General features: G+C 47.0%; 1 protein-coding gene across 4 annotated transcripts in view; it reads right to left on the bottom strand.

Annotated features, from left to right (window-relative positions):
• Window positions 1–17,971, bottom strand: part of PAK5 (p21 (RAC1) activated kinase 5) — a 197,020-nt gene that overhangs the window by 21,538 nt on the left and 157,511 nt on the right. For all 4 annotated transcript variants that reach the window (XM_032800141.1, XM_032800142.1, XM_032800143.1 and 1 more), the window contains 2 exons: window positions 11,139–11,630; window positions 9,827–9,960 (listed from right to left, as the gene is read on the bottom strand). In XM_032800141.1, the coding sequence (XP_032656032.1) occupies window positions 9,827–9,960; window positions 11,139–11,630 (626 nt within the window). The remainder of the gene's footprint in view (window positions 1–9,826; window positions 9,961–11,138; window positions 11,631–17,971) is intronic.

The following is a 17,971-nucleotide window of genomic DNA, read 5'->3' as shown; positions in this document are numbered from 1 at the left end:
GGTGCCGCCGCTACATGGTGCCAGGATTAATATACCCCAGCTGACGCCGGCACCCTCAGTTCCTTCTTGCCGGCGCGAGCGCGCGACCAGAGGAGGAAGGAGGGTGGGTTTGGAATTGATAATGAGCAAACAAACATCTTGAAGAACAACAGTTTCACAAAAGGTGAGTAACCGTCTTTCTACTTCTTCGTAGTGATTGCTCATTATCCATCCAGTATAATGTGATTCCCAAGCCTTACCTGGACAGAGGGGTCGGAGTGAGATCGTGGCAGCATACAGAATCCGCTGCGCCAAAGGCTGCATCAGCTCTAGACTGTTCGGAACCAGAAGGCATAGTGCGAGGCAAAGGTGTGGAGCAGATGACCAAGCTGTCGCCTGCCGTGCATAATCTCTCTGGATAGGCACATGGGCCAGGAAAGCAGCTGATGAAGCTAAGACTCCTGGTTTGAATGCGCCATGAGATGGCCCTGAAAGGGACACTACTAGTCAAGCATGTGCGGATGCACGCTGTTACCCAGAGAGATTCTCTGGGAGGAGACTGGTAGACCTTTCATCCCTTCCGTACTGCCACGAACAGTTGGACGAGACTCTCGGAAGGACTTCGTCTCGTCTCAATCTAGAAAAGCGACCCCCTGCGCGACATCTAAGAGTGTAAACTGCTGCTCTCGTCGGAAGAGTGGGGCTGGAAGAAGACCGGAGTTTTATCAGGACCTTGTGCACCAGAGGGAACGGTGGGAAGGTGTATAGCAGGTGGTGCCTCCACGACAGGAGGAATGCGTCCGTGATCGATCCAGGAGAGAGACCCTGAAAGCAGCAGAACTCCTGGCACTTCCTGTTCGAGCGGGAGGCGAACAGATCTATGAGGGGAAATCCCCACCTCTGGAAGATCGAATGGATGACGTCTGGTCTTATTGACCATTCGTGACAGAAGAAGGATCGGCTCAGCCGATCCGCCAGAGCGTTCCAAACCCCCGGGAGAAAGGACGCCACCAGGTCTATCGAGTGGGCTATACAGAAGTCCTAGAGTCGAATGGCCTCCTGACACAGGGGAGAAGAGCGGGTCCCCCCGTTTGTTGATATAATACATGGCCATTGTGTTGTCTGTAAACACAGAGACACAACGGCCGTGAAGATGTTGCTGGAACACCTGACACGCGAGGCGGACTGCTCTAAACTCCCGGACGTTTATGTGGAGCATCAGCTCCTGCGACAACCAAAGGCCCTGGGTACAAAGGTGACCTAGGTGGGCCCCCCAACCGAGGGATGACGCATCCGTTGTTAAGGACAGCGAAGGTGGCAGTGGATGGAACGGCATCCCTGCGCATACCAGGGATGGAGCTAGGCACCAATCGAGAGAGCGTAGAGGGCTCGAGGGAACCATCACCAGGACGTCTATAGGGTCTCTGCCCGGGCGGAAGACTGAATTGAGCCACTTTTGAAAGGGTCGCATGCGGAGCCTGGCATATTTGGTCACATAAGTACATGCGGCCATATGTCCCAGTAGGCCGAGGCAGGTGCGAGCTGAGGTGGTTGGGGAGGTCTGCAGATCTCGAATGATCGATACGATCATCTGGAAGCAGGGCTGAGGGAGGTAGGCCCTGGCTTGAGTGGAGTCCAGCGTTGCCCTATGAAGTCCAGCCTTTGTGTGGGGACCAGAGTGGATTTCCTGGCGTTGAGGTGCAGCCCCAACCGGGAGAATAGGTCTGTGATTATGCCGACATGCTGTCGGACCTGAGTCTGGGAGGTCCCCTTGATGAGCCAGTCATCCAGATACGGGAATACATGTATCTGTTGCCGGCGGAGGTGGGCGGCGATGATGGCCATGCACTTCATGAATACCCTTGGGGCTGTGGAGAGGCCGAAGGGGAGGACTGTAAATTGGAAGTGCTGGTGGTTGACCATAAATCGAAGATACTTCCTGTGTGGAGGAAAGATGGCTATGTGGAAGTACGCGTCCTTCATGTCGAGGGAGGCATACCAGTCTCCAGGATCCAAGGACGGGATAATCGTTCCCAGGGAGACCATACGGAACTTCAACTTGAGCATCCATTTGTTGAGGCCTCGCAGGTCTAGGATAGGCCTGAGGCCTCCCTTGGACTTGGTAATCAGAAAATAGCGGGAATAAAACCTCTTCCCCCTCTCATCTAATGGTACCTCCTCTATGGCTCCTGCGGCGAGGAGAGACTGTACCTCTTGTAAGAGGACTTGCTCGTGAGAGGGGTCCCTGAAGAGGGACTGGGTTGGGGGGTGTGAAGGCTGGGATGAAACAAATTGGAGGTGGTATCCTTGCTTCACTGTGCGTAGAACCCAGAGATCTGAAGTTAGTTGGGACCACGCCGGGAGGAAGTACGAAAGACGGTTGGAAAAAGGAGGGGAAGGATCCTGCCTTGAGACTGGTACGCCGTCCCCGGGAGCACCTTCAAAAGTTGGACTTCGGCCCTGGTGGTGCCTTTGAGGGCCCGTGGTTTTGGCCTCCGTGGGGTCCGGATTGGCGTCTACGGCCACCCCGCCCACGCCTCCTACTGAGGTCCTGCCTGTGCCGAGGCTTAAAGTATGGGAGGTGAGGTTGAGGTCTGAAGGGTCTACGTTGGGTCACAGGGGTATGCATGCCCAATGAGCGCATGATGACCCTACTGTCCTTCAAACTCTGCAACCTGGGGTCAGTCTTCTCTGAAAACAAACGCTTGCCATCAAAGGGTAAGTCCTGGATGGTATATTGGAGCTCAGGTGGCAGGTTGGAGACCTGGAGCCAGGAGATACGCCTCATGGTCATACTAGAGGCTAAAGTTCTGGCTGCCGAGTCGGCTGCATCTAGGGAGGCTTGGAGAGAGGTTCTGGCTACTTTCTTCCCTTCCTCCAGGAACGCGGCAAATTCCTGGCTTGAGTCCGGGGGCAGTAGTTCCATGAACCTGCCCATCTCTGCCCAGGTGTTATAGCTATACTGGCTCAGGAGAGCCTGCAGGTTGGCCACTTGGAGCTGCAGGGCCCCCGCTGACTACACCTTACGACCCAGGAGGTCCATCCGCCTAGCCTCCTTGGATTTTGGGGCTGGCGCCTGCTGGCCATGGCGTTCCCTTTCGTTGACCGACTGGACAACTAATGAGGAGAGAGGAGGGTGAAGATATAAGTACTCATACCCCCGAGAGGGTACCATGTACTTTCTCTCGACTCCCTTTGCTGTCGGGGGAATGGAGGCTGGGGACTTTCATAAGGTGTCGGCAGTGGCCTGGATAGTCTTAATAAACGGCAGGGCCACCCTGGTGGGGGCATCCGCAGACAGGATGCTCACTACGGGGTCCTCGACCTCCGGGACTTCTTCCACTGGGAGGTTGATGTTGAGTGCCACCCTGCGAAGGAGGTCCTGATGGGCCCTGAGGTCTATCGGCGGGGGCCCTGATGAGGAGGTCCCTGCCACAGCCTTATCCGGGGAAGAGGAGGATGATACTCCAGGGATGAGAGGGCCCTGGATGGCCTCTTGCTCCTGGGACGGTTCCTGCTCCAGCGGTACCGGGGAGTCTGGAGGGTGGGTTGTCTGCTCCTCCGTCTCAGCTGGGGGGGGACGGGTAATGGTGGCCTCTGGTGCCCGATGTTCTGAGGCAGCAGAGTGGGTCTGGACTAGAGGAGCACCTTGGGCTTGATGGTATGCCCAGGGTGTCCAAAAGGATCACTGTTGAGGTCCCATGTCCTGAGACGGGACATCCTGGAAAACCCCCGTAGGTACCTCCATATCGCGGTCCTGGTTGTAATAATTGTCCGCGTGGGAGGATACTGATGCCTGCCTGGACGGCCATGGGGGAGCAGAGAAACCTGGAGCAGAAGTCCCGATGGACTTTGCTCCCCTCCTCAGTGGGGACCGGTGCTGGTACTCAGAGCAGTACCGAGATTGAGACTGGGACCTGCGACCAGACTGGTGCCGGGAGGTCGACCGGGATCTCGAGTCCCTGCGGTGTGATCGGCTCCGGGAGGTACGGTGCCTGGGTCGGTGCCGGGAACTAGAGCGGTGCTGCGAGTAGCGAGTCGGAGAGTGAGAGTCTGACTGGTGCCGCAAGTCTGACCGGTGCTGTGAGTCTGACCGGTGCTGTGGAGAGGAACAGTGCCGGGACTGTGAGCGGCATCGAGAGCGAGAGTGTCGCCTCGACCGGGAGCACCTGCGGGATCGTGACCTTGAGCGGTGCCGGTCCGCTAAGTCGACAGATGGCGGCCTGGTCAGGGTCGGCTTGCCCATAGATTGGAGTACGCGCACTGGCGGTGCCAGGGGTAGGGGCAGTGCTGCATCAGTGATGGCGATCAGATCTCTCGCCGCCGAAAATGTCTCCGGTGTAGATGGCATAGTGAGCTCTACCATGGCGGGTGCCGGGGAGCTGTCAGGCGCCGGACTTGACGGCCCCCGCAGGGCCGGAGTCGACGGTGCCGGTTTAGGCAGTGCCGCAGCAGGTATCAGTGCTGGGTGGTCCAATTTAGGCGCAGTCTCTGGCTGAGACGCGGGTGTTACCAGAGCAGCATGAGTCTTAGCCTTCTTCGACCTCGGGGAGAGGGAGTGGCGTGGAGTCGATTTCGGTGCCAGTGGTGGCCGGTGCCGGGAGTCTTTAGGCGTACCGGTGAGGTCCGATGCCGTGGGCATGCCTCTGCTCACCGGCTGACTCGTGCTCAGTGCCAAAGGGGAAGGTGTTAAGGCCGCTTCCATGAGGAGCTGTTTTAAACTGATGTCCCGCTCCTTCTTAGTTCGCGGCTTGAAAGCCTTGCAAATGGAGCACTTAGCAGATAAGTGCGATTCCCCGAGGCACTTCAAACAGGAGTCGTGGGGGTCTCCTGTTGACATCGGCCTGTGACAGGCCAAGCACTGCTTGAAACCCGGTGAGTCAGGCATGAGCTCCGGCACTGGGTGCGGGGAAGGGGCTACTCCCCAAACCCCGCTAACAAGTACTAACTAACAAACTATTAAATTATGAACTACAACTAAATCTAACTATATATAAGAAGAAGAACAACAACTATGTATACGATAACGAGAAGAAGAACTACGAGTAGCTAGGGAAGGTGGAGGTCAGCTAAGTCGCACTCCACTGTTCCAATGACCGACACGGGCGGTAAGAAGGAACTGAATGGTGGCCGGGTCGGCTGGGGTATATATCCGGTGTCATAGCGGCGCCACTCCAGGGGGCGCCCAGCCGACCTGCCGAGTGTTGCTAGGGTAAAAGTTTCTCCAACGAACGTGCACGCGGCGCGCACACACCTAACTGGAATGGATATGATCAATCACTCGAAGAAGAACTGATCGAGCCCAAATTTGCACCCCATCTGCTTCTCATTCTAAGACGTCCTTCCCGCTCAGGACTGTTCATCACTTTCTGTCCTTGCCAAGGTCAAAGTTACAGACTCTGTCCAGCTAGACAGCTATATATAGAAACTAGGCTCACCGGAATTACAACAGGGGAATCACACTGAACTCTTTCCACTGAGCTCCAGCCAATGTGACATGGTGGCTTGGGTTGGAAGTTTTTTCCTCTTAGTCAGATCCTAAATGATGATGTCACTCTTGGAGAGAAGGAGGGATTATGAGGCCTGAAGAACTATCTCATACCTTGTCCCTCAAGAGCCATTGGTCACTCTGTGTTGGTCCCCAGCTTCACAGGACTCTATGTAGTTAACTGTCACTGGATCAGAAACTTTGTTTTCATGTTAATACACTAATAACTTTGTTGTGAAAAAAGTTCAGGTTGCTCTACATGACACAAAAATCACAACAGCACAGAGATGAAAAGCTAAACTACCTAACAGTACATACCCACTGCTCCTCCAACCACAGGCCTGCACCTTACCAACTCAACTACTATACACTACAGATCACACACAACAACCTTAACTCTGCCCCAGATGTCCTGGAGCTGCTAGGACCTCTGAAAGCTGGAGGAGTCTCAGCCCTCCCAGATGACCCCAGTGGCAGTAGGCAGTAGCGCAGCCACAGCTGCCTAAAGAAGCTCCAGTACCACTTGAGTCAGCAGGTGGCATTTCACTCTGAAGAACAGTAACCGCATTAGAGACAGTATACACTGTCTGACCGAGAGTGGGATGATATTGGTGGGGCTAAGAACTGCCAGTCCCTAATGACCAGGAACCCCTGCCTTGCAACAAATAAAACACTGAGACATGGAAATAATCTTGAGAAGCAGAGCCTTCATTCTGCCTTTAAAGTGTGCTTCTGTTCTGAAAAGTGACGGTGCAAAAATGACACCTCCCTGCTGAACAGACTGCTCCCTGCGCAGTGTCCAAGTCATCTCTCTAGACTTCAATAGCAGAAGTAAAATTTTATCTCTTTTTGCAACTCTTAGTCTTGCAGAGTCAACACAGAGAAGAAAGTCAACTGGCTTGTCGTCTTTTCTGGACACTCTCAACTTCTACTACATTTTTTACTCAGTTCCAATCAGTTACATCTGTGCAAATCCATTTTTGCCAGTGAGGCTACAGAGGTGTCACGGACAGCATGCTGGAGGGTATGAAGATAATGGGTCTGCACAGGTATAACTGAGGGCCTAATTTGACCAACAGGTTGTTTGTTACTGATGATAATGTGTGAGAAGGAAATAGTCAGGTGTTGAGTTAGCAGGGCTGGGAACCTTCTTACTTGTAAATAGAGTAAATTCTATCCGCAAATCACTGACAGATAAACAGGGAATGCTTTGATGCCACTTTGATGGTCACTTACCAAGGCACCACTGCACTTTTGTTTCTTTAACAAATGGAGCTGCTATACTTTTTGGAAGTTTAAGCACGAGGAAAAATTTTGAAACCGAAGTAGGCGTGTGGCATTAAATACATATAATATATAGCACAATGTAATGGATTTAGTTAGTCAATTCCCTGTTCTGAAGAAACTGAAGTTCTGTGATATACAGTAAGTCCACCAGTTGCCAAGAAGGACAAATCACTACTGGGATGGACTCATGAAAGAGAATGAACACGGGAAATGATTCTTGGATTTCAGAGCACATCTGTGGATTCACATCTGGTGCGCAATCATTTAGGGTTATTTCCTTTGCTCTTACTTACATTACAAATAAACATATAAAATGATATTTCAAGAAGCACTCATAAATTATATGATAAGATATATTTATCCAGTCATCATTTACAAAAAAATATTCATGGGAAAAGAAGCCTGTCACATTGCTATACCATCTTTATAACAACGAAATTGAAGGGAGTTAATGAACTGTGAGCCATTCTGTTGTGTGCTCTGTCACAGCAGCCTTCATCCACAGAACATCCCGTAGCGGTCATTCAATGAGAGATGTAGAAACAATCCATATTTCAGTTGTGACTCACCACTCACCTTCTGTTCTAGATGAACCAATAAAGAGCATGATTCCTGTCTTGCTGGCGAAAGCTCCCTCTATTATATTAATATAAAAAAAAACCCCCACCAAGGAGACGTCTGCTTTCACGCTGCTATGTAAATGTTACAGCATTTCAGCAAAATTGTTGAGGGAAGGTCAGAAAAAGTAAAAAAAGATTAAGGAATGACTCTTGAGGTTGCAAAAACACAATGACAGCTCTTAAGTAGCAGTCTTCTGTAAACATCTGTTTGCCATTACATTCCTGTCAAAGGTATTTGGCAGAGTGGTCTTGAAGTTTTGGGGCAGCGTCATTAACAAATGACTGACAATGTCCGTGATTTTTTTGCATGTCAGTTGAGGCACCACTTAAAAAAGAAGTATCTATTTTACAATTCCTATTTAGCCGTCACCTGAACATGTCACTAAATAATTTGATAATTTTTGTGACTGAATTGATATTCGTTGCTAAACTGAGAGTCCTCTTCTTTGCTCATAGCTAAATTTCCTCCACATAGATGTGCTAGTTGTATGGTCTCGATTCAAGGAGAAAGGCATTTTACTGGTTAAATGTAAAACACTTTTCTCCTGCCTACCTTCTTTCTGAGTGCTGGAAAAAGGGTGGGCAGCAAACAGAGGGAATATGTTACACAAAATCAAATCTGTCCCTTCAGAAGGCAAGTTGGAAGACAGGCATAAAGTCAGGAGCTCCATGTAAAGCATTTGTACCTGTTTAATTATGTTGATGGGGGTGTGTGTGATTTTTTTTACAGAAATAAGCACACCAGTACAACCCCTAATGTTGGTGCAGTTATACTGGCATGAAGGTTCTTACACCAGTATATCTTATTTCCCTTTCTGGATGAGAATAACTGTACCAGCACATTTATACACTACGGGATATTGTACCACTTTAGCTACACCAGTATAGTTAACGGAGTACAACTTTTGTGTTTAGGCAAGGCCCTAAGTTGCTGTTGTAGCCAGAGAAAGACTTCCCAACAGTAAGAACCTATGTTGCCATTTGTTTAGTTTTCTCTTAATCCGTAGTTGCCTACAGCAGGGTTTACGGTATCTTGCTCAGATACTGCTAGTAAAGACTATTACTAGAGACAGGATACTGGTCTGGATGAAACACTGCTCTGATCCTATGTCCCTTTCTCCACAATAGTTGAATGAGCAGAGTTATAGCCTATGGCTGAAGGGCCAAAATATGGCTGTGCCAACACAGGTGCATTGTGGGTAAGAGGGCTCAGGAAGCCCTTTTCCTCTCAGGGTTCTCATGATGGAGGTAGCCATAAAACAACAGCCTGAACTCTACAATGCGAAGTGAAGGGCAGAAGGACATCATCTGTTGATGGAAACGTAGAGCAATTTTGGGGGAATATGATTGCGCAAGCTGCGGGGAGGCTAGGGGAGGAAGGCCAGCCCTGAGAGGAGCTCACTGTAAACTTCTGCAACGATGTAACAGTTGCTGTCAATACCTCTGAAGGCATTTTGCTTACTCTTATGCCATGCAGGCATAATGGCTCCTGTCAACATCATTCAGGTGGTACACCGACACCAGCTCCCCTCCCTAATACAGCTCTGGCTCTGAGGTGACATTCTGGCCCCGCTGAAGTCCAGAGGAATTTTATCATGGCCTTCAGTGGAGCCAGACTTTCTTCATAAAAGTGGCAATTTAGCCCTAAAGTTCTGGATTAGATGGGGACAAGAAAAAACAAGAGAGAAGGGGACTGGGCTGGATTTCACTCCAACATAATATGTACATATATATTAATAAGCATTGCAAATCATTCTCTTCATCACCTTTCTGCTAAGACCCAAGTTAAGATTTCCATATTGCCCTTGGAATGGTTGGTGAGACCCCCCTCATTCCTACTATGGCCGTGTAAGGAATGGTGTCCCTGGCACTGTTTTAGGGGTTAAGCTACACAGTTATTGTGTGAGAAACACAGAACCCCAATCTGAGGTTTTAGCAGATCAAAAAGGACTTTCTATTCATCCTTACAGAAAGATAATCAGTAGAAAAATGGACCTGTTGTACATTGAGCACAGCTTGGCATTTTCAGATATTTTAACTGGCTTCTAGACTCCTTTGACAGAGACAGGTTTGTTTTTTTTTCAGACTAAATGCATAGTAAAGTTCTCATAGTTTTTGCATTTTGTTGGGAGTATGAATTTATTACATTGCAGACCTGTCTGCTTTTAGACAGAGGCTGATAATACCGAACCATGTTTAAATCACTCATCAGTTTCCATTGAGTCACCGAGAGCGTAAGCTGGGACAAAGCAGGCATGGATTGCATTTAGTAGTCCCACTTTTGCTAACATTTCCTCCTTTCCGTAAACTGGTAGAGGCAGTAAGCATGGGCAGGACAAAGCCAGATATTCCTTCTTGCCCTAGTAGAAGCACAGGATTTACTGCACCTTTGAAAAAAGAGGTGTACAGTACAGTACTAAAACAGTGTACAGACGACGTTAACCAAACATACCTTGTATGCGTCACTATGTCTGTCAAAGCACCACCTTCCAGAAACTCCATAACAACCCAGAGCTCATCGCTTACGAGATAACTGTTGTACATGTCAACAACATTTTCATGATGATAATCCCTCATTATTACAACCTAAGCAAAAGACAAACACTGCATGAGTTATTGGAAACGTTTTGATTCTGGATCATCTTTCTTTTACCTCTGCACAGTGGAAGGATAGCTTAGTGATTTGAGAATTAGCCTGCTAAATGCCTGGTTATGAGTTCAATTCTTGAGGGAGCCATTTAGGGATCTGGGGGAAAAAACTGCCTGTGGATTAGTCCTGCTTTGAGCAGGGGGGTTGGACGAGATGACCTCCTGAGGTCCCTTCCAACCCTGATATTCTATGATTCAAGGAATGTTATGCTATAACACCCTTGCTAAATCCTTATGCCTACTCACACCATGTTTTTCTAACAAATATATTTACATGTCTAGAACTTTCCCTATAAATCATTTCTGAAAAATGGAAGAAATATAATTTCTAAATCACATTTAGTGGAAAATGGCTTTATTTTGAATATAAAAACAGGAATGGTTCTTCCTTTTTTTTCTTTTTTTGCCTGTTGCTTCTCCTTTTAGTACAACAGAGATTATATCAAATCAGTTAAGCAAAGCCTTCTTCGTGGTGCCACCACGGTCAACATGCAGAGAATTAAAAACCAAAACACCCTAATAATATACAGCTCACTTGTGACCCGGCTAAAACAGCAATAGGGCCCATAAGGCATTCATTCCCTTTTGCCCCTGCACGGCTACCCACACCCCAGGTAACAGGGCAGACTATCCTTGCTGCTGAGCAGGTGTGGGCACAATAAGGCAGGGAATGGGCAAAGCCTTGGCTGCATTAGGGTGCCAAAGAACATATGCTGGGACAGATTACAGACTAGACCTCCCTTTTCAGAGCAGCGGGGAACCAGGCAACTGACTCGGAGCATCTCCAGGTTCAGGACAAAAATGCATGGCTCTCGACAAAGCTATGACTAAGCCCATACTGAGATATTTAAAGGAAAGACACAATAGAAAATAAAATGAAGTTTTACATTTGTTTACAAAAGTGATAAATATTTTGCTTGATGGTCGGTGTGTGACCTGCCCATAGTAAGGGGACACCCCAGATGGAGACTGTGACTCAGGAAGTTACAACTGAACTCACCATCCCTATCTTAGGAGGCCAAAGCCTTATCCACTGAGCACTGAGGGGGTTTCCATTTTGTTCCTCTTTGTAATAAGTAACCTGCAAAATTGTCCCTTCATCCAAAATGGCTTACCTCATTGAAGAGTAATTCTCTTCTCTGCTGTTTCCTGAGATCCATTTTCTTCACTGCGACTTGCTTTCCAGTGTGCTTCTCAGTGGCAATGCAAACGATCCCCGTGGAGCCTTCTCCTATTTTGATAAAGTTGTCCAAGTATTCTCTGGGGTCGCCGGGACTGACAACGAGCTGGAGAGCAGCTCTGAACTGTTCATGTGACACCCTGGAGGGCTGCTGATCGGAGGATGAACCCCAGCTGGGTGGAGGATAAGCACTTGACGTGATACTTGGGGAGCTTGGGTAAGAAGCCGTGGAAATATAAGGAGAGCTTGACTGGAGGGCTGGCTGGTGATAATGAGAGGCTTTGTGATAGACTGAAGGATACTGGAAGCTACTACCTGAACAGCTAACTTTGCTTTGACTTTGAGGTAGCTTTGTTGGGCCTCTAGGGTAAGTATCTGATCCAGATAGTGGTGGGCTAACTACCATCTGAGCTCGATCGTAATCCACCTGCAAAAATTAAAACAAGGCAAAGTTAACATGTTGTATACAGCATTGATCAATGGCTGAAAATAACTGCAGGTATTACGAGCATTCTAAACCTTACATTATCAGTGAAGTCAGACCTCAATTCCTCAGTACCATGGCATGGCCACCTCCACAGTGATTTCTCATTTTTGAGGTTCCTACTTGGTTTTCTAACTTTTTCTTTTTGTGGACATTTAGTAAAAGAAATCTCTAATCACAGACCCACTTGACACTGCCATTCCTTAACCCTTGCTTGGTTCTCAGCACATTTCACTCTCTAGACCACCAGCAGGAACTCCAAGGATCACTGATGGTCTATAGCCTGCCGAGGTGATGAGTAAAAATCCCTAACTATCACTTTGTTTATTATACTCTTTAGGATTAGTGTAGCATGGGGTAGACAACCTAAGGCACGGGTGCCGAAGGCAGCACGTGAGCTAATTTTCACTGGTACTCACACTGCCCAGGTCTTGGCCACTGGTCCAGGGGGCTCTGCATTTTAACTTAATGTTAAATGAAACTTCTTAAACATTTTAAAAACCTTATTTACTTTACATACAACAATAGTTTAGTTATATATTATAGACTTATAGAAAGAGACCTTCTAAAAACATTAACATGTATTGCTCGCATGCAAAACCTTAAATTAGAGCGAATAAATGAAGACTTGGCACACCACTTCTGAAAGGCTGCCAACCCCTGGTGTAGCACAAGCAATCTGTTTATACCCAGTATCATGACATCCCATACAGATGGTATAATTTTGAGGGGAATGTCCTCTACAACCTAAATACCTATTCCTTTTAAAGTGACACTCTGGTACCCACTTGCTGAGAATAAAGATTTTTTTTTAAATCACCAGTTTAGTGCATTCTGATCACAATGAAAATGTAGATTTTAGGACCATTAGATCATCTAGTCGGATCTCCTGTGTATCACAGGCCAAAGAATTTTCCCCAGTTACCCCTGTATTGAGCCCACTAACTTGTGTTTGAATAGCGTATACGTTCCAGAAAGGCATCCAAGTCTTGATTTAGTGGCTTACCACTTCCTTTGGTGGTTTGGTCCAGTGGTTAGTTGCTCTCGCAGTTAAAAATTTGGGCCTTATTTCTAATTTGAATTTGTCTGGTTTCAACTTCCAGCCACTGGTTCTTTTTCCTATATGCTGCAAACAAGTCACCTCTCAATCTTCTTTTTGATAAGCTAAACAGTTTGAGCTCCTTAAGTCTCTTGCTGTGTTAGCTCCTCCCCTCTCCAGCCACCCTCTTCCCCCTTCTTCTCTACAGCAGCTGGAAAGCAATATTGAGCTCGATCCGCCCTTTGCTTTCACAAGAGTAAAACAGGAGGAGCAAGGAGGAGCAACCTTTGTTTCCCACTCAGTTCCAGTGCTGAGGAGGGCTCACCAGGGCTGGAAACCAAACCCAAGCTCCTGAATCCTGCAAAGCGCATTGTTAATGGAGGGGACCATAAAGACATCACACAGGGCAGCCAACGAATCGACCCTCACCTGGTTGGCAGAGGTGCAAAGAACAAATACGACATGCAGGAACTGTGACAGACACTTTAGATGGCAATACAGGGTGCGCAGTGCAACAGTTCTGACAGGGGCCATATCCGTTCACAACACAATGAGTGCGTTGGCAGTGATTACTGTGATTGGGGGCACTGGAAAGACTTGCGTGTAGCTGCCATCCAGCATTCATTACCCAGCTGATGTCTGTGCCACACCGCCATCCTTACTCCCATGCTAACACCAATTTACCTGCATCGCAACCTGTTCAGAGCTGAGGTAAAGAGATGCACAGAGGAAGCCATTTGCAGTGCACAACAAGTTTTATAGGGCCTGCAAAACCCAGGAGCTATGCTACATATTCTTGACCGCCATCTCCTGGTACCTGGACTATGAACTACTTGAATTTATACAGATACAGACCACACCTAGAATGAAACCAGGACTGACTGGGAGCTGGAAAGTGGTTCCCCCTCCAACGGTCTGGGTGATAAGGGCCTGCGAGCATTGGTTGCACTCCTGTGCAATGTGATAATGTGGCCAAATGACTGCCACTATTGAAGAAAGTGAGGGCTGGTAGCATAGACAGACGCATTTTGAGTGGCTAGATCTCAGTCATATCCAGGGCAAATTGGACACTGCCACCAGTTTAAAATCTCTTCCACTGATGGCCCAACTCTCACTCCTTCTAGTTACCTGTCCTTTCCCACTGACTGTGGAGCAGACACTTCCCTAACTGCTCCGTGTAGATAGAGCATTGCACACAAGCACCGGTCCTAGCGTCCTACAACAGCACCGAATAAGGTATGTCAGGTTATCTGGCTCAAATGACAATGGTGCATTCATTTCAAATGTCTTGTTTATAGGATTCACACACTCTAATTCTTCAGGGTCTTCCTTACAATTCCCCCAAATCGGTATTGCACCTATTGTTCTTCGAGCATCATTATAGCGGGCAAATGCTACAATAGATTAAACAAACAATAAGCAGAAACCATGAAAGTTCAAACTAAGATTTTGCCCTGTGGTGCAGGGGAGAGTAGTGATTATGTGAGTCAATAACCTATCTGAAATGGGTGTTTGGATTTCATCATTTTCAAAGCGGGCTTTCTTCAAGCAAGACATAACAAGCAACAAGGAGACTAATTTAATTTACCATTTCTTAAATGATTTTCCAGAATGACAAACTACTTAACTGCAGTGTCATACAACCCCTAATTTTCCTTTGAAATCAGAGACAATCTGGGAAGAAATTATCTCAATAGGAGGCTTTAAAACCCCCCCACAAGTGTAAGCATTATTCCTTTGATGGAAAAACGACTAACAACACATGCCCTATTTCCACTTAAAAGTTTCTTTGTCTTAAAGTATTTTCAAGCTTCTTCTACGTAAAATAAATGAATTTTTTACATTTTCAGACAAGATGTTTGCTCATCCATACCTCTATTCAAACTCAAAAGGTATGGGCAAAAATACACAAAAGCAATTTTTGGAAATTAATCTGTTTACAACACAGCAAAAATAGCCCATGACAATGTGTGTAACATCTCTGAGGAGGGTGGGGGTGTGCACAGACACAGGCTCATGATGTAGCACAATTATAAATAATTATACCAATGAATTCATTTAATCAATCAATTCCACTGGTGGTGCACAGGGGTGGACAGGGCATAAAACTCTACACAGCTCTCAGTTGCAACTATTACCGCTGGCTGTCAGCCAGGAGTCCCCTGATCCATGTTAGTTAAGTGCACATTAATCTGAATTTGGCAGCGTAATCAAGGACCCAACTGAACTGTGAAATTGAATTCTGCAGCGGAACATCATTTGACCATTTTATGCTAAGATTGAAAAAAAAATCTGCCGCAGCATCAATTTATCACTGTAGCCTGCTGCACGGTAAAGAAGGGTTTGTAGCTGAAATCTACTCAGTGGGGGAAAATACCTCCAAGTGCAAAATGATATCAGTGTTTTGCAACATTCTGTGTAAGAGGCTTGCCCATCTTTTCATCTCACATACAGCTTTCAATGGGAGGAGGGTTTGCTGATTAAATATTCCTCTTTGAAATGTGAAACTGGAGTCGTCTTCTTTAACATGATTCTTTCGAGTTGTCGCAACCAATAATATGTAGCATGCACAAAATCACCAGACAGTATCTTACTTAAAGTAGCAACTTCCTGAGAGAAGATTTTTATACAAGGTAAAGATACAAATAATGATAGTAATGGATCCATTTAATTCATCAAGCAGAGTTTTCTATAAACTGCAGAGGGCTAGAGACCACTAGGGATTCTGCTGTTGCCAACGTAATCAATGTGTAAGGTGTCCAGATACTCTGGTGATGGAGGCATCTTTTACACATTTAGATCAATACCTATATATAAGTCAATTATTTGGAATTTAAATTTAAGGATGTTATGTGTTTTCACAATTTGAAAATGAAAATTAATAGGTTCAGCAAAACTTCTGAAAAATATACTGTACTTGCTAATACATTTTTTAGCATTTGATAACCCGGCTTACAGTACAATTAAAAACCATTCATTTCTGGAATACAATGAAATGTAACAAAAATATACAGGGAAAAGCCATTAAATCAGCTAACTTCTCATTATTAGCCGGATCGTCATGCAGTTCTTCACATCACTGCAAAATCAAATAGATACTACTTCATTAATGCTTCTATTTATATTATTGTATTTAATTAGCCTCCCAAAGGAAATCCTTTAAAAGACCATAAAAAAACCCTCAACGCAGGCCTCATTAAAGATCAGGTCAACAGGGCAGATTAGGTTCTGACATGAAATCCATCAAAGCACTGCACTGTAATGGAATACACTTCTGCTGCTGTGTGGGTTGGTTCACCGACTCACAATATTACTCAAATGTGTACAAGCTCCTTTCAGCAGAGGTCTTTCAGTTGTAACAAAAAGGGTATCACAAGATGGTTAAAGTCATTTTACCTTTCATACTGATGACAGTAATGCATATTTTGTAACACCAGAAATTACAGACATTTAATATGATATTAGGAGGAACACCTGCTTATTCGTATGAAAACTAAGACCTTGATACTGTAACATGATCTACATGGGCAGACCCTTCACCAGTGTGGAGTACTGCTAAATTATTCATAGAAGCAGCCAGCAGGAGCACTGTAGAAAAGGCCCATCTCAGAAATGGCTGCCCCAACCCTCCAGTTGAAGAATCTGGTATCCTATGAGAGGGAACCAAAGTGAAAAATAAGGACAAACATCTTAAAAGGGGATCCCCCCCTTTCCACAGAAGTAGAATGGGCTGATCATTTGTCATGAACCTTGTCCCACCAGGAGATGAGGATGGCACAGGAGGGTGTAGAGAGGCTGTGGTGAAAGGAGATTTGATCACTAGAAATAATGCTAGATAGTTATGTGGTGACTTGGTGACTTGCCTGCCAGATCCAAAGGTGGCGGGTCGGATGCTTACTGGAGGGCCCAGGGCCCTCACCCCCTCCTATATCCCAATCCTCCTTCCCCAGCTCAGGGCCCTCTCCCACACTCTGAACCCCTCGGCCCCATCGCCCAGCCCAGGGCCCCCTCTTGCACCCCTAACCCCTCATTCCTAGCCCCACTCCACAGCCCACACCCCGAGCCGGAGCCCTCACCTCCTCCCACATCCCACCCCTCTGCCCCAGCCTGGTGAAAATGAGTGAGTGAGCGAGGGTGAGGGTGAGTGAGTGACAGAGGGAGGGGGTACAGAATGAGCAGTAGTGGGGTCTCGGAGAAGGGGCGGGGCAGGGCTGGACCTCAGGGAAGGGGCAGGGCAAGCGTGTTCAGTGTTCTGCAGTTAGAAAGTTGGCAACCCTATGCCCATACAGACTTCTAACAAGTAAAGGGGTGGAATTTGTGATCATGCTTCATATCAGCACCAGTGACATCAGGCTGTACAGGAGTGCAGGCCTGTAAAATAAACCGAGGTTACTAGAAATAAGACTAACGTCTAGGCCTTCTCCAGTAGAGATCACTGAAATGCTTCCTTTGCCATACACAAGATGAGCTAGGAAGGGATAATGTCAGGGTTTCACTATGTGAATGAGAAGATGCCATAAACAAGGAAGGGGTTACATTCCTTAGCCACTGGGAAAAGGAAGGGAGAGCCTATACTTAAGGATTGGCTCCACCTTAACTAAAAGGCAAGGAGCCCGCAGGCACAGAATATCTCCAAGAAATTGGGGGTGGGGAAGGAAGTCTAATGTAAACCAGGATCAGGGGAAAACCAGCCAGGTGCTGAGGAGCAGTCAAGTTAGACAAAGACTTCCATTAGGTATGGCAATTATACAAAAGTTACCCTACGTTGGGCATCGATGGATAGGGCAGAAATTACAACCACACTGGAGGAGGGACAGGATGGCTGGATGATACAGGTGGATTCCGGAAAAAAATAACAAGGTGTCAGATAAAGGAATTTAAAAATAGGCATATGGTCAAACACAACATCATTAAAGGACTGTATATCGACACAAGGAACTTATAGGTGAACTAGAAAACCTGACAATAGAAGAAAACCTTAGTCTAATAAGCATTTCTGGAAAACAGTGGAATGACAAAGACTGACGGGATACTGTAGTACAGGGGTGGGCAAATGTTTTGGCCCGAGGGCCACATCTGAGTATGGAAATTGTATGGCAGGCCATGAATGCTCACAAAATTGGGGGTTGGAGTGTGGGAGGGGGTGAGGGTTCCGGCTGGGGGTGCGGGCTCTGGGGTGGGGCTGGGCATGAGGGATTTGGGGCTGTGGGCTCTGGCTGGGGGGAGGCTCTGGGGTGAGGCAGGG

This window comes from Chelonoidis abingdonii, chromosome 3 (assembly GCF_003597395.2).
Source record: "Chelonoidis abingdonii isolate Lonesome George chromosome 3, CheloAbing_2.0, whole genome shotgun sequence".
Lineage (NCBI taxonomy): Eukaryota > Metazoa > Chordata > Testudines > Testudinidae > Chelonoidis > Chelonoidis abingdonii.
The sequence above is the reverse complement of the archived record's forward strand: the minus strand, read 5'-3'. Positions and strand labels throughout refer to the sequence as shown.